The sequence below is a fragment of the Bombus terrestris genome, chromosome 5, assembly GCF_910591885.1.
Source record: "Bombus terrestris chromosome 5, iyBomTerr1.2, whole genome shotgun sequence".
Taxonomy (NCBI): Eukaryota; Metazoa; Arthropoda; class Insecta; order Hymenoptera; family Apidae; genus Bombus; species Bombus terrestris.
The window spans coordinates 6,947,384-6,965,174 of record NC_063273.1 but is presented as its reverse complement, the minus strand read 5'-3'; the positions used below and the strand labels follow the sequence as shown (position 1 = coordinate 6,965,174).

General features: G+C 36.6%; 1 protein-coding gene across 3 annotated transcripts in view; it reads left to right on the top strand.

Annotated features, from left to right (window-relative positions):
• The window catches only part of LOC100648318, a 167,483-nt gene extending 163,054 nt beyond the window's left edge, over window positions 1-4,429 (top strand). For all 3 annotated transcript variants that reach the window (XM_012308597.3, XM_012308596.3, XM_003395488.4), the window contains one exon: window positions 683-4,429. In XM_012308597.3, the coding sequence (XP_012163987.2) occupies window positions 683-832 (150 nt within the window). In that variant the 3' untranslated portion in view covers window positions 833-4,429. The remainder of the gene's footprint in view (window positions 1-682) is intronic.
• Window positions 4,430-17,791: the final 13,362 nt, after the last annotated feature.

Sequence of the window (17,791 nt, the reverse complement as noted above, 5' to 3'; positions counted from 1 at the left end):
AATAGGCCAGGAATTCCTTAAATCGATCCCCTTTCTGTTTTCCAGGGAAGATTACCAAGATTAATAAGCATGGATGATCGAGGAGGTTGCTATGTCGTGTTATCGTTGGCTTAGTAAATCGATTGACGGGATCTTTCGAGCTTATGCAAATCTAAGAATTCTTTAAGAATCCTCTGAGAATCCTCTAAGAACCTTCTAAGAATCCTCTAAGAATTCTATCCTCTAAGAATCCTCTAAGAATAAGAGGTGGAGAGTAACTGATTTGGAAAATTTGTTTCCATTTAATAAACAGCGTTTGTCGAGGGAAGGGTAGAGAATGTCTATACCGAAAACAGATAATTAAATTACGGTATAAGGTCTTCGTATCTCACGTATTTTCACAACCGACGAGATTCAAATCTCCTCATCATTTTGACATTGCATCAGGAATAGTATCATATTATATTGCGCGTTATCTACGTCACTTAATTTTATCTCATTACATAGGTATTATATTATCACATAATTATCGCTGCTATGTTCTTAATCATTCATTTACTGATTACGTTTATCTGTGTCTAATTGTATTACGACACACCCTTCAACGTAAAATCTAACTTGCTTAATCAAAAAGATTCCTAATCTCTAATTATGTTTCGCAAGGTAAATATTCCAATTTATAAAATTCCTCTTTCGTTCACAGAAGAGACTAGCATCAACGAGTGCAACCACGGAGATAACGTCCCAGACTCCAACCAACACCTCCACGACGACCACGATGCACCGCCGAGGTGGCCTGATCACAATGAACGGCCTGATGGAAACAAATCGACGGACCATCTCGATGAAATAGATCGAAGCTTTACCATAGATCCTTGATCTCGTCCAATGGGTACCAGTCTGTTCAGTCGACAATAGGCTACGCGAAGTCTCCGAGCAATTTCCAACGACTCTCTGGCCCCTTGCCAAGATGCACCAAAGTCTGCAAAGCCGTCTACTACGAGCAGCGCTATTCTTTGATTTACAGTTTAATCGATGACATATCATCGATCGATTAGATAGTTATTTTTCATCTCTTACGATTCTGTCATTTGTGCCAGCGATTTTGTTACTTTTACGTTCATTCTATTTGTTACTTTTTTCTATATCCTTTCTCCATCCTTTTTTCTTTTGTTCTGTGTTCGTTTACTAGTTTTTGAAGAGAACTTGTATCATATGATGTAGACTCTCGTTGAATCTTGATGACTCTTGTGTGCCATATTTATCGAGTGTACGTGGGCGTGTAAAAAAAGATCAATAACTCGAGAAAAGTTACTTTAGAAGAGGAACAGAAGATCCTTTTTAAAACAGCCTTTTTTCTTGTACACTGTACAAGCTCTTATTCTTTTTTTGCAAAAAGAAAGTCCAACTTCTAAACCCTTTCCCCAGTTTTCTCGGTGGCCATCAACCGACGAAATCGATCTACGGCGATTCTCGAATTTCCAAACTTCGTGTTCGCTGGTTCTTATTGAAAGCCCTCTTCTTTTCCTATTCCTCTTTTTTTGTTTTTTTTTTCTTCTCCCCTTTATTTAGCTTGGATTTCCGAAAGCAATTTTCTCAATAGCGGTATTCACCCTGAAACTCTCATCTTCTTGAATTTTATTTTTATTTCAACTCCTTGAAACCGGAGAGGAGAATGAATCCTAAAACTCAAGATGAAAGTCTTGAAAGAGAAAGATTTTCTATGGAAGTTTCCTTCCACAAAAATCGGACGCTAGGTTCGAAGTATGCGCGCAAACTCGGTCGTTCAAGAAACAGGAAACTGTATCCATATTTAACTTCGAATAATTCGAGCTCAAAATTCAATATTGAATCTTCACGATCTGGTACGTTGTACTATTCGATAATTAAATATATCTCCAAGTTCTCCTCTTGAAAACTCAGCCATTTATAAAGAGATACTATATGCATCCTTCGCTAAAATTCACCGTAGATTGAATTTAACGATCTAATATTATATATCGTTCGATATTTGAACCATTTTAAGATCATTTAAAGAACAAACTCCACCATTTCACGAACAAATTATATGCATATTGGGATAATTCGAGTGCAAAATTTAATGTCGGATCTTCAGAATCTAGTACCTTCTGTCATTCGATCTTTTTCCAAATTTTCCAACAAAAATGGAAAAAAAGCAACTTAAGATCGTACATGCCTGCGTACGCGCGTTACCAATGTCGGATTCGTAGAAAACTATTCTAGTCTAAGGCGCTAAAGTTATCACGGAGATTAATTAGTTGCTACATATTCGAAGTTACTTATCGAAGATGTTTAAGCTGTTCGAAGTTGTTGAGAAATGTGCAGTAAATTGACACTATCCGGTATACCAGAAGTGAGGCTAACGTAAGAGCTTTTACGCTTTCGCAACCAAACGCGAACTGTAACTTCGCTGCGCAGAGAGTTTAGTAGGAAATCGAGCGAATATTTTTTCTACGGGACTGCAATTGTCGGTGACGGCCTAACGCCGTTCAATTCCAGGATACTGTTCAACCCTTCGAGTGCCCTTAACGCATCGTAAGTTGATTCCTCTTGTCTGTTAGGGTAAAGAGCGAAAAGTTGAAAAACGACGGCACGATTGTAAAAATATTACGATTTCAAGATGTCTAGAACGATCTTGAGAGGAAATAGGAGCGTCGAGACTTTCAGCACGTTAAGTCGGCCATTTCTTCGTTCGTCTATCGGAAGTGGCGTTTGGAATAAGCAGGCAAGAAGAATCCATGACAATATTTGATAAGTGGCATTAAAAGAATGGAAGAAATATCTGCAAACTCCGGTGTCGTCAAGCTCGAGAATCGATGCAATGAAAAACGTGAAACTCGAACGCGTTATCTATTGTAAAATAAAACAGAAGATCGTTGTTGGATCTTGCTCTAAGATTCTATAGTTTCGCGGCACCTTTAACCCCTCTGCGGCCTTTCAGCGCCTCGATATGTTTCTCGAACGTAATTGGCGAGACACGAAATGGTTTTGTCCCAATAATTTTCTTATTAACTCGAGAGTAGAATAACGTAAGTAAAGTGATGGTTCGGAGAAGAAAATTGACACGGTCTTCCCGTGACATTTAAGATCTTAAGAGCTTGAAATGATACTGTGTATAGTATCGGAAGAAAATGAAACTCCTTCGAAATAAATTTCCCAAGGAAAAGGGTAGTACTGTGTTAAAGCGTCGCCTTCGATTTACATATCATTTATATTGAATTTCATTTAACGTCGGCAAAACTTGCTCAGCGAGTCAGCTCCACGAGCTACGAAGCTGTTGAACCGTAGAGGGTGAGCTCTCCGCTACCGTATCGATTGGAAAGACGAGCGAATGAACGAAGAAAGAAATTAGCAGGAAATCGAGCCCGTGGCATATCGCGTGGAGTGATAACACTCACGTAGGACCAGAGACTGTGCGTCGATGTGTACATAGAATGCGTTCAATTAGTTTTATTCGTCATTGTTAAAAAGAAGAAAGGTAAATAGATAACGTTTCATTCCGAATTACCGCGTGCTTTTATCAAAAATTTCGCCTCGAATTGATGAGAATGGAGGGAGGATCGCGAGAGCCGCTTTTTAACAGAGACGTCGATATCCTCGAAAATGGGGCACGATCGACGAGTGCTTGTTTGAAATTTAGGCAAAGTCCATACGAATTTGAAAATCGGTCTTATACTAGCTCGAAGTATTTCTCGATTCGTCGCGAATAGTTGTCCATCGACTGTTCTCGACCGCGTCGTCGGCCTGTTTTTCCGCGTGGAACACGGCCGTAAATGCTGTAAATATCCCGATTCACGGTCTCACGGTTTGATCGAACGTTCCCTGATCGTCGCGTGTTACATTTCGAATTCAAAAGATTCATCGATCGCACGAAAAGAAAAAGAAAAAAAAGGGAGAAATTAGAAAATAGAAGAACAGAGAATATGTCGAATGAATTGAATTAAATTTCTACGCTCCGAAACTAGTCGTTTGAATTCTATTAATGAGTTGACGAATTACGTACAGTGCGTATGGCTGCGATATTTGAAACACCGTGCAAAAACGTGTTCTTGTTGTTCTTGTTCGACTACTCGCCTGTCGGATAATGTTTTATTCAGAAAAAGAAAACAGACTCGTGGACAAGAGAAACGCGAAAACGTCGTTCGAATGAAAGATTGAAACGCGCAGAAAGATGCAACACAGTATGAATCCGAAGTAAAGGAGCTAGTGCAGCCGGAAGCGAAGTATAGATACGCACACACGCATACACAGTTGTACGCACACGACAGAGAGGAATAGAAGGGATGTCGTAAGGGTACGCTGATATATCTCCTCGAATTTTCAGAATTCATGGAAATTCATGTACCTTTATATGATCCTCTGTATCTACCCGTACGTAGGATGATATCGATTTAAGGAAAATGAGAGAATAAATGTCGTACGTTGTATATTTGCCTCGGTGTATTTTCTTTGTCATCCTGTCCTAGACCAATGCTTATTTCATTCTGAATTTGCGTTATTTCGTGGCTTTTGTTACCCAAATGCGACACGAACCTCTATGTTATCGACAAACGATAGTTTCCTCGGACCACAGATGGGGACTCTTCTACGGTACTTGATAATTAAGATTGCTACTTTACCGATACCTTCGCGCGGGACTTATTTGAAAATTAAGTCAATTTTCAAACAAATCCTCCTCTTGGTGTGCGTTTGCAAAATATTCGATCTCGTGATCGTAGCGCAAAACGTACAACAAAAAAGGAACGCAAAAGATTAGTTAATTATACACTTAATTAACGGTATACTTTATTTAAAAACTAACGTACTTAAATCAACACACATTAGCATTGTTAAGAAGCAACGTTTTCAAGCAGCCTTGGTAAGTATGTTCCTACCTAACCAAATACCTACTTATATGTACCAAGATTTTACTCCAAAAGATCTACCTATCATATATCTATATTAGCTTAAAAATATTCTACCTAATCATAAATTTAATTCATCTAAAATACATCTTATCTAACTCTAATTCAATGTGTCCCTCAAAAGGTTAAAGATCTTCACATGTCCTACCTACAGAAGTATGTAAATACAATGAAGAAAAAAAGAAATGCATAACTATGTTGAATACGATTCTCCTTCCGGTGGTATCACAATGGTGAAACAAACTCCAACTTCAAAGATTTCAATAAAATTCTCTGAGACATAAATCATACCAATAGATGAGTTTAGATACCTAATTCTTTTGACCACAATAGGTACCTAAACTGTGAACGCGAACATACTTCCACAATTTCGGTGGAAGAATTTTGGGAATTTTAGAAACATAAGCATTACTTAAAGAAACGTGATTACTCATCAACGCAACGCTAATTGAAAAAACAATTAAAACAACCACGATGAGAAAATAGTGCAATTAACTGACTCTAAAAAATGAATATAAGAGAAATTACTATCTTTTTACAAGCAAAATGTTACCCGTGCTATTCGCGATAATAGCAATACTACAAAATTAATTCAAAATTAATATCTTATTAATTTTCACTCAAGATTATTTAAAAAGAAACGCGACAACGTTCAGCATTATTTTTTAGGAAATTGTAATAATACACAATCGTTGATGACCACCGATTACTCATAAATATTTAAATCAACAACTGCCATCTCATATTCATAAAAACATAATCGCGATAGCAGCAAATTCGCTCATGTTACTTGCTGTATAATTCATAATTGTATCATATAATATGATGCAATTAATAATTATACATTAAATAACAATGATTACCCAGGTCTCACCGCGTGGAGGTTGCTGCTTATGGAGACCCAGCCTGAAAATAAAATTTCAATTAAATCTTGAATTAATCGCATAACATAATATATTACCATGAAAATATGGTATAGTTGAAACCAAAACTATAATATGTACATACTATTACACACATACAGATACACCACACAATATACAATTTACAAATAGCCTACCTATCCATGAACCTAACTTCATTTAAAAACATCCTACTGAGCCATAACATTCACTCAATTCGAAAATATTTTCCATCTAACTGTAAATCAAGTTTAAACTGCCTATCAAAGATATAAAAGTTTTAAAATTCCTACCTATCTAAAAACCTATAATAAATCTAAAATAAAGAGAAAGGAAAGGCGACATCATTTGGAATAAATATACCTTCCAAAATCTTCAATACCTCGTATGTATTATTTGTACCTTGACATAGCATGCACATCTCTCCACAGTTCCTACAAAGATTCCGAGAACAAACATCAAAGCTAAACCTTTTCTATCTAGGCCCTATATCTATCAGAAATCTAAACGTTTCTTTCTAGATCAGATAGACTTAGATTTTACCTACGCAAAATTCAACACTTTCTTTATAAGCCCTATCTATTAGCGACTTAAACGTATTTCTTTGGAGATCCCCTTCATTTTTTAATTACATATGTAAAGATTAATTAAAGACCTAAACTCCTTTAACTAAAAATTTACCTCCTATCTATGCAAAAATCTAAATTTCTTCAAAAACGCTATCTATATAAAAATCTAAATATTAGCAGGAAAAGGAATGGAATATTATATGTACAGGATATTGTACAGGATGTCTTTCGTTGGTGTTCCAGTGGTATCTGAAACAAACTTAAACCAGAAAAAATTTACAACACGATTTTACGAGATACAGTTATAATTCACGGCAGATAAATATCAAAAGCTGCTCCGTGATTTTTAGCGCTTCTCGTTTAAATATCTCTTCTATTCATATTTCATTTATACTTTTCAATCCATATTCCAAATTCCACTGATCCATTCCTGAAGTTTTTATGTAATATTTATAACTTGAACTGCTATTTATGTATATAAGTGTATATCCTAGAAGTTAATAGATCTACAACAAACTTATTTATTTTATTAGTACATATAATACAAAAAGTGTAAAAGCTGAGAAGGAAACATTTTATTAGACATAAAAAAAAAAAACGAATAAATTACAAAAATAACTCATAGTCTTTTATTATATACCCATCATTTTATTATATTAATCAGAATTATGCAAATTTTCAGCAATTTGAATTTGAATTCGAAAATAAATATTTCAATTTGGATTCGAAATTAATTATTTCAATTTGAATATCTCAATATAGACTTCATTGAAAATGGAAAATTTATTTTAAATACATAGATGAAAAAAAAGCGATTAAAATCACAGTTTGTTTTACCGAATTATTCGTTAGTCCATTTATATTTTCTTTTTATAGAATGAATTTAACTTTTATTCTTTGCATTAAAGATTGCCGACGATTCCATCGTGTTCGTTTCTTTCATTTCAATGACTTTGTGTGTACAATATCAATTGTTATCAGATATGGCCTTTTCTTCTATTGCATCATGTAATTTTTACATAAATTATCGAGAAAGGCTTTCTTAAGAATTCAAACTCTTCTACATTTTATTGTAACTTATTTTCGATAAAACAAAAAGATAAACCTTATCGTTAATACGAAGAATCGAACACCACTCCAACAACGCTTTCTATGCAAGATTCTTGACAATAAATGATGATCGCGAATGAACTGATTTATGCAAATCAAATTGAAAATCATAAAATGATTTCGTTTACTTAATCAAAAATACTATGGACGAGAAAATTATAACTCTAATAAGGAACAGTCACTGTTAATCTAATTTTTAAACTAAAATAATAAAATTTATGAAAAATAATGAAAATAAATGAAAATATTGAAATAAAATCTTAATGATACTTAATCATTACCTTTATATTTTATATTACCATTATATTTATTATGATTATTTTACATTTTCTTTTCGTTTAGTAAGAAATTTTTACATCATATAGTTTAAACATATTGATATATCAACTCTCATTTTTCTTGAAATGCAATATATATAATTATGAAATAAAATCATTTATAATAATTTTAAATAATATAACAACAAATTAAGAATATTCATCAGTATCGAACAGAGATATTGTTCGACAGTATTTCCATGAACAAACGCCCAGAGGGATACTGAAAAAGAAATAAATCCAATAGTCAGAAGGGCGATCCACTCGATAGAATCTCGAACAAACCGCGAGTGGAAAATATTTTTCTATTTCCCAACGCTAATTTACTAAATCCATAATCATAAAATAGACATTTCTCGAAATAAATCGCAAGGAGTTTCTTTATCACATTTATAATGCTATTTAATTTGTTAATGACAAACAAAAAAACAAAAAAAGAAAGAAAAATGAAAAATTCGCGGAAACATACACCGCAGTAGGGTGTTTTAATCATTCTCGCAACACTAATAAATACTAATTTATGCACTCATACTTCGTACGCAACACTAATATCGAAGTACAGCTACATTCGAAGCTGCTGATGCTTTGCCACCTTTTAGCAATTATCTTCGTTGCATCAGGTGATCCAAGAACAGGTTTCCACAATCTCAGTGGAAGAAGTTTGGGCATTTCATAGACGCAACATTACATATAGGAATGCGATCATTCATCAACGCAACGCTAATCGGAGAAGTTATTAAAACAATCTCGATGAAATATATAAAAATTTTTAGATTATATTTTTTTACGCAATTTAAAATTAATTTAAAATTAACGTCATTTCAATTCGATTTAAAATAAAACAAAACGCGACAAATTGAAATTCTATTCTAAATTTAATAAATTCTAATAATTATTCACAATAGGAAATACTGAGTACAATCGCGACATCTTATAATTCGCAACACTAAAGCAAACGCAGTCGTCTTTTCATCGCAACGCTATTCCAAACCGAAGTGAGTACTTTCTCGCAAACTCTAATTGTTAACGCAAAATTTGGTTTCGCAACTCTAATTGTTAACGCGAAATTTGAATTCGTAACTCTAATTCAAACCATAAGTAATCGCTCGCAATGTTAATTGGAAAACCACGATTATTTATTACAAATATTTATTAATATTCTAAAATATAACGCCAATTCTTTCTTCAGAAAGAATTCAGTTGTGAATGTTCGTTTTCAGAGTTTGAAATATGGTTTTTGCTAATACATTATGTCGCACTTTATAAAGATTCGACAATGCTTGTAATAAATTAAACTTTCTTGTCTAAACATGCCTGAAGTGTTTAGAGTGTATATTTAATCTTGCACAGAAATACGTTTAAATACGTCTTGTTCAGACTCTTTCAAGAAAATAATAAACTTATTTTCTCATTCTAATATACAAAAATATAATAATTTCGCAATAGATTGCTTTCTAATAACAATTAAATGATTTGCATAATTTGCTATATATTGATAGACATTAATTAAATTAAAAAAAAAATTAATTAAATTCAAAGACATTAATTAATTACTTAATAGTATATTTATCCCATACCTCTCGCACTGTGAACATCGACAAGAAGAACTGTTGCGAATTAAATTATCAACTTAAAATATTAAAGCTATTAAGCTGTAACATTTTAGCTATTTACTAACAACGTTTAAATTACTAATTTATAACATTTAAACTATTAATTTATAACAAGTAAACAATTAATTAACAACATTCAAGCTAATAATTAGCAACATTTAGGCTATTAATTTATAACATTTAAACTATTAATTAATAACAATTAACCCATTAATTTATAACATTTAAACTATTAATTAACAATATTTAAACTATTAGTTAACAACATTTAAACTATTAATTAACAACATTTAAACTATTAGTTAACAACATTTAAACCATTGATTAGCAACATTTAAACTATTAATTATTAACAATTAATCCACTAATTTATGACATTTAAACCATTAATTAACAACATTTAAACTATTAGTTAACAACATTTAAACTATTAATTAATATCAATTAACCCATTAATTTATAACATTTAAACTATTAATTAACAATATTTAAACCATTAGTTAGCAACATTTAACCTATTAATACATAACAATTAAACTGTTAATTAACAACTTTTAAACCATTAATTAAAATCATTTAAAGTCTAGTTAACAACATTGAAGCTATTAATTTATAACATTTAACCTATTAATTAACAACATTTAACCTATTAATACATAACAATTAAACTGTTAATTAACGACTTTTAAACCATTAACTAACACGATTTAAACTCTAGTTAACAACATTAAAGCTATTAATTTATAACATTTAAGTCATTAATTTATAACATCTAAGCTAGTAATTTATAACACCTAAGTTATTAACTTATAACATTTTTGTAATTTTTAACGAACATTCACAGGATATTTTTTAACAGCGAACTGTATAATTCTTGTAAACGATTGCATTGCATTCATAATATTCGTAAGCATTTGTTCGCTATCGAGAAGTATCTCACAACTTTCAACTACTATCTTTCATACTTGTTCGAATTTATTAATAATAATTCTTTAAGTTTAAAGAAATAACTGCATTTTCTAAATTAACCTTTCGATAGGGAAAAGAAGAAGATTGTCGAAACGATATTTAGCTCCTTTTCCACCCTCCCTACCCACCCTGTTATTAGAAAACTTTATATTCAGGAAATATTTGTGACCGCGCGCAATGCGGTTTGTAGAGTCAGTGTTGGCTACGCAATTTCTTTTCAATATTTTAAAATCACTATAGTTTTGACTAAAGTCGCGAAAACGTAGTCTTACTTTATATATCTTCGAACATTCGTTTTCGGTATTAGAGTCAGTGCATCTCTCAAGAGGATAAAACCTCTGCAGGAGCTGAAGAATGTAAGTAATTTGATGTATTGTATTTCAATTTTTTCACTCTTTTATATTGTATTTGAATTATTGTTAATTACAAAATAAAAATTATCGAAGTGTTAAAGTATTAGCATTCAATTACAGTAGAACTGTCTGCTATGCATAAAAATCACTGAATTCTCAATCTTTTGGTTTCAAACTTTTATATTAGAGTTTCATTTTACATACTTATTGGAGTTTATTAGAATTTCAATCTTTATTATTACTAAAATTACTAAAGTTAATAGATCTCTATTTTTCATTATCTCCAACTCTTCAACTTTTTAAATAATCAGCAATCACTCATCGTGTTTTGTTCTGTAGCAGATTTTTCGCAACCTCTATTTCCACCATTGGACTTTCAATGGTTCCGGATGATATTCGCTGGCATACCACAGCATCCACGGTAACGTCGTCTGTTTCTCCGCATCAAACGGTAAGTCGCATGCATTTCTGTTCCTCCGGTCACTCAATCATGTCGTAGGATGAAAGGTCCGAATCGGCACGGGTGACCGGTTGTATTACGTAGAATTTTTTAGCGAGCATAGTGACCGCGGGTATTTTTTATACCCGTGAGTAGTAACATCCTTTTTTCAAATTTATTAGTTTAGGATAGGTCTTCTTGTACATCGTGATTATAATAATTAGTTTTTTAATAATTAGATTAGACATATATACTTGAGAATATATTCGTGTTATTTATAAATATGCATGTTAATATTCCGTATGAATATTTTTTCAAATGGCAAAAATATCTACACGAATATATCTGTATGACATACATATACTTGATCTTAAGTAATGAATTGATCGTGACAATATTAAGTCACGTTAGTTTATTTCACTTCAACTAGAATTTAAAATATGAGTTAAAATTCATTTTTTCCGTACAAGAATGTGTGAAATTTTTCGTGCAAGAAGACATTTCGCGACAGGCAGATTTTTGAATCAAAGCAATAATTTTGAGCACTGCTTCTGCACTTTCGAGTATATGCTTTGATAAAGAGATCGCCTGAGATTATTTCTTTCTTAGTAATATATTTAGAGTCAATTATTCCATTTGTTCGAGTCTCAATTTTTCTCAATTAACGCCACCTATTTTGCAATATTAAAATTTTGTTCTGATTTATTAAATTAATATAGTAGAGTTACTTTGTTACTATTAAATTAATAAAGTAGATTTAATCAGATACGAAGTAGTAAAATATAAAATTAAAGAATCATTAGCCCGTTAAATAAAATAAAAATTGCACAAACTAATCATCTGTTTAGATCAGGATTTTCAGGTTTAACCCTTTCCGTGCCCATTGTCAGGATCTCATTCACGTGCCCAGGTGCTACTTGAATGGGAGAAAGACATTGGGCACGATGATCTAGAATTAAGTAATGTAATAATTACTCAGCGACTGACGATGTGTTAGTGTATCGTGCACGACGTATTTTCCACATTATGTGTGTGTGTTGTTAGGCCGTGGAATTGCGTCGCTTTTTCTCATTCGTTAAAACTTCAACTATTAAAAATGTCGAGACATATATCGATTCAATTTAGCTCTCGATACAATCACAATTTGTGATAATATTATCCACGCGATTAAGTGTAACCACGCTTTTAACATTACCGTAAATTACAATTATATTTCCAAGTTTACTTATATTTATTTTAAAAATGTAATTTCCTCAGACGTGTTTTATCACGTTCTACGCAATGGTCACTAGCCTTCGTCAGTCGATTTCAGGAAAAAGGTACGTACCTTAGAGTGTGCATGTTGTATTAAGCTCGGGTGTCGGAGGCGTCCCGGGACGTCCTCTCTAGTGTAGGACCTTTGCGCCCGGGTATTATGTGTGAGAACCGTGGAGCGAGTGTGTTGGTGTGCCTGTTTTGCCATTTTTTAAATATAGCGCTAGGTAGAATAGGTAGTATACTTTCTGGTATGTCTGTTAATTATAAGTAGGTAGGGCCGGGCAGGTTGGCACAGTCTCTGGTCGGGTAGGCGCGTTTTCGTGTGACCAACCTGTTTCTGGAAATCTAATTTGAAAAATCGACCGTGAAACTGGCACGAGTAGAGCATGCACTCGTCTCTGGTTTTGCCTTTCGATTTTTCGAATTTCGCGGTCGCGGTCGCGAATGGGCTCGAAACGAACGTTTATTGCTCGAGCACGCACATGCGAGTGAGCAACGATCACTGCTGTGATCGTTGGTCAGTCCATGTGCACTTCAATCAGCTTCCGCGGTTTATATTTTTATTTTACCTTTATAAGTTTTTTTTTGTTTGCGATTTAGAAGTCTCGAGCTTAGATTTAAGTTACAGCGGGCATTGCGCTCGAAGAAAGAAGAGGCTATAAGCCGAAGAGGCCCGACAAACTGTCACTCAAGAGGGCAACTACTAATGGCTCCCCATCCTCTGGGTCATCCGGAGCATGGGAAGTCATTATCGTTACTACTTTGTCACTATGCTCGATTTTAGTATTTGTAGTAGTAGTAGTAGTAGTAGTAGTAGTAGTCTTTGCTTTTTTGGCCGATGTATATATCGGTCCATCGTCCCATTGGGCAAATCGCGATTTTTCTTATTAGTGTTGCGACAAATTAATTACGGGTTGTATTAGAGTAGCGAAATAACACCGCGGCTTTTCATTAGTGTGGCGAGAAAATGATTACGGTTTGAATTAGAGTTGCGATAAAATGATAATCGCGTTTGCTTTACAGTTGCGAATTACGATATCGCTATTGTCTTTTGTAATTTTTAGAATTTGTCCAGTTTTCTGCTGTTTAAAATTAGATTATAAAAGTGTTAGTTTTCAATTAATTTTATAGTATTGCAAGTAGCAATATCAGAATATTTAAAATAGCTTTTTCATATAGTAAATAGTAATTTTCATTAAATTCACTTTAAGAGTTAGCGTTGCGATAATGAGTGATCGTGTTTTCTTAAGTAAAGTTGCGTTTACAAAATGCCCAAACCCTCCGACTGTATTTGTCGGACACTGTTCCTGGATCACACGATACAGCTGCAAGAGCTGTGCAAGTGTGATCGTTCATCGGCAACCTCTTAAATGGTTGCACTTTGATCTCTCGCTATTAGTGTTGCGCATTGCTTAAATACGAGTGCGTAGATTTAAACTTATTAGCATTGCGTATCAAATTTCGGGTATTTTCAGAATTTCTTTTTTTTTTTTTTTTAATAGTAGAGTAATTGATATTGCAGATATAACGAAGCACTCGTCGCGTTTTATTTTGAGAATTTTCTGCTTCATAAATATTGTTAGTAAATTGGCGTTGCGAAACAAGAATATTCAGTTCCACTTTCGGCTTGTTGATCGGGTTTATATAGAGTGGAACACAATCGAATTTTAGTAGTCCTTCTGGCTACTGCTATGTATTTTTTTCAGCTCCCCTTATTAATGAACCCCTTATTACTACGTTTATTACTGAAAATACTGCTATAAGACATATTCCTTTGTCAGCGTTAACGTTACCATAACTGCTAAAATACAGAACTTTATTACGAATGTAATATATTTACATGTATGAAATTGTGAGCGATTTCATGCGCAACAAAGTATTATAATGAAATATCTTAATGTTTCCATGAAGGCTTGAAATATTTTTTAAAATTTAATTCATTGTTATTGGAATTAATGCTGGTGATTGTTCGTTCTTAGAACCGTAACTTTTAGAATTTTTTCGACCGCAATATTTTCATTCTTTTAACAGTAATGTAGAATTGTATAAATATTCGAAATTTATTTGCATGAAACAAAAGTTCATTCGCGATCATCGTTCATTTGTAACAAAAATTCTGAACACAATGATTTATGTGCATATCTTTCGGTTCACTATGTTGCAAGTCACTATATTGTTGTAGGAAATAACAGATACTGTTAAAAGATAAAAGACAAAGCAAGTGATTTTATAATAATCGGGTTTTCTCTCATCTTAGTTATTTCAAATGAAATTTTTAAGTTTTAATTCAGTTTAAATTCAATTACTTAAAATTCTTGTTTTCACCGTAACCCTAGTTTCGATTAAAAAGATACAAATGATTCTCTATTTTTGCTAAAATTTAATCAAGAGTAATTTGATCTACAATTGACCATTATTAGCAGTTTATTTTTCATGTATAAAATGTTCTCGTTTTAAAGATGCCTGTTTCTTTTATATACCAAATCCAGTAAATGAGTTTGTTTTAGATTTATAAATTTACAGAAAATACATTTCAGTTACATATATCAACATTTCATAACATATTAAATATGTATGCTAGATAACCAAATGATTTTTCTTTCATTGTCTGATTGTTCAGGCTACATTTTGTTTTCCCATTTTTAAAAGAAGCATATTGTGGTCACGTTGAAGTATATAAATTTTCGATAACTTCATAAGTTTAGTACAACGAGTCGTATGTCTCTTTTGCAAGAAACTAAATTGTATATGAAGTGTCAATAGATTCATTTCCCCTCTCCCGTTCCAAGTAAGACAAATGTATCTTTGATACCGAATGTTGCCAGTACGAATGCCAATTATTGTACAATGTTTGTACTGATCGATGTAATCGTTTTGTGGGAGACAGATGTTGCGTTATGTATGTTTTGTTCTACGTTTGTAAAGATTCATGTAAGTGCTGCGTTGGAGATATGTGTTTCGCAGTTAGGGTACGAAACAACTATTTCTTTACGCAGGCCCATGGTCAAGTAGAGTCAGTACTCAGCATTCTGCCAATAGGTTGAATGTCGAGATCAATGTGCAATGTTAAATAACCCATGGGCGGGTCTCTTGCGTAGTCACCTCCGCGTGGTGAGACCTGGTAATTGGCATCGTTTTCCAAAAAATTAATCCGTTGATTAATCTTTGGAAAACGATGCCAAGCTAAGAACTACGCACCAGTCCGGGTTGGATCTCCAAATGCCGCCAAAAGAATTTTGGATGATCTGGACTGGACTGCAACGTGGGACATCGTGGGACACCGTTGGACAACGATGGACACCGTTGGACACCGTTGGACAACGTTGGACACCGTGGGACACCGTGGGTCACCGTGGGACACCGTGGGACACCGTTGGACACCGTTGGACACCGTTGGACACCGTTGGACACGGTTGGACACCGTGGGACACCGTTGGACAACGTTGGACACCGTTGGACACCGTGGGACACCGTGGGACACCGTGGGACACCGTGGGACACCGTTGGACAACGTTGGACAACGTTGGACACCGTGGGACACCGTGGGACACCGTGGGACACCGTGGGAAGCCGTTGGGCAACGTTGGACACCGTGGACACCGTGGGACACCGTGGGACACCGTGGGACACCGTTGGACAACGTTGGACAACGTTGGACAACGCTGGACACCGTGCGACACCGTCGGACACCGTGGGACACCGTGGGACACCGTGGGACAACGTTGGACACCGTGGGACACCGTGGGACACCGTTGGACACCGTGGGACACCGTGGGACACCGTGGGACACCGTGGGACACCGTTGGACACCGTGGGACACCGTGGGACAACGTTGGACACCGCTGGACGACGTTGGACACCGTGGGACACCGTGGGACACCGTTGGACAACGTTGGACACCGTGGGACACCGTTGGACAACGTTGAACACCGTGGGACACCGTGGGACACCGTTGGACACCGTGGGACACCGTTGGACACCGTGGGACACCGTTGGACACCGTGGGACACCGTGGGACACCGTGGGACACCGTGGGACACCGTTGGACAACGTTGGACAACGCTGGACACCGTGGGACACCGTGGGACACCGTGGGACAACGTTGGACGACGTTGGACAACGTTGGTCAACGCTGGACACCATGGGACATCGTGGGACACCGTTGGACACCGTGGGACACCGTGGGACACCGTGGGACACCGTGGGACACCGTTGGACACCGTGAGACACCGTGGGACAACGTTGGACACCGCTGGACGACGTTGGACGACGTTGGACAACGTTGGACGACGTTGGACAACGTTGGACGACGTTGGACAACGTTGGACAACGCTGGACACCGTGGGACACCATGGGACAACGTTGGACACCGTGGGACACCGTGGGACACCGTTGGACAACGTTGGACACCGTGGGAAACCGTTGGACAACGTTGGACACCGTGGGACACCGTTGGACGCCGTGGGACACCGTGGGACACCGTGGGACACCGTGGGACACCGTGGGACACCGTGGGACACCGTGGGACACCGTGGGACACCGTTGGACAACGTTGGACAACGCTGGACACCGTGGGACACCGTGGGACACCGTGGGACAACGTTGGACGACGTTGGACAACGTTGGTCAACGCTGGACACCGTGGGACACCGTGGGACACCGTGGGACAACGTTGGACAACGTTGGACACCGTGGGACACCGTGGGACACCGTGGGACAACGTTGGACGACGTTGGACAACGTTGGACAACGCTGGACGACGTTGGACAACGTTGGACAACGTTGGACAACGCTGGACACCGTGGGACACCGTGGGACACCGTGGGACAACGTTGGACGACGTTGGACAACGTTGGTCAACGCTGGACACCGTGGGACACCGTGGGACACCGTGGGACAACGTGGGACGACGTTGAACACCGTGGGACACCGTGGGACACCGTTGGACACCGTTGGACACCGTTGGACAACGTTGGACAACGTTGGACACCGTGGGACACCGTGGGACACCGTGGGACACCGTTGGACACCGTGGGACACCGTGGGACACCGTGGGACACCGTGGGACAACGTTGGACGACGTTGGACAACGTTGGACAACGCTGGACACCGTTGGACAACATTGGACACCGTGGACAACGTTGGACACCGCTGGACGACGTTGGACACCGAGGGACACCGTGGGACACCGTGGGACACCGTGGGACACCGTGGGACAACGTTGGACGACGTTGGACAACGTTGGACAACGCTGGATACCGTGGGACACCGTGGGACACCGTGAGACACCGTGGGACACCGTGGGACAACGTTGGACGACCTTGGACAACGTTGGACAACGCTGGACACCGTTGGACA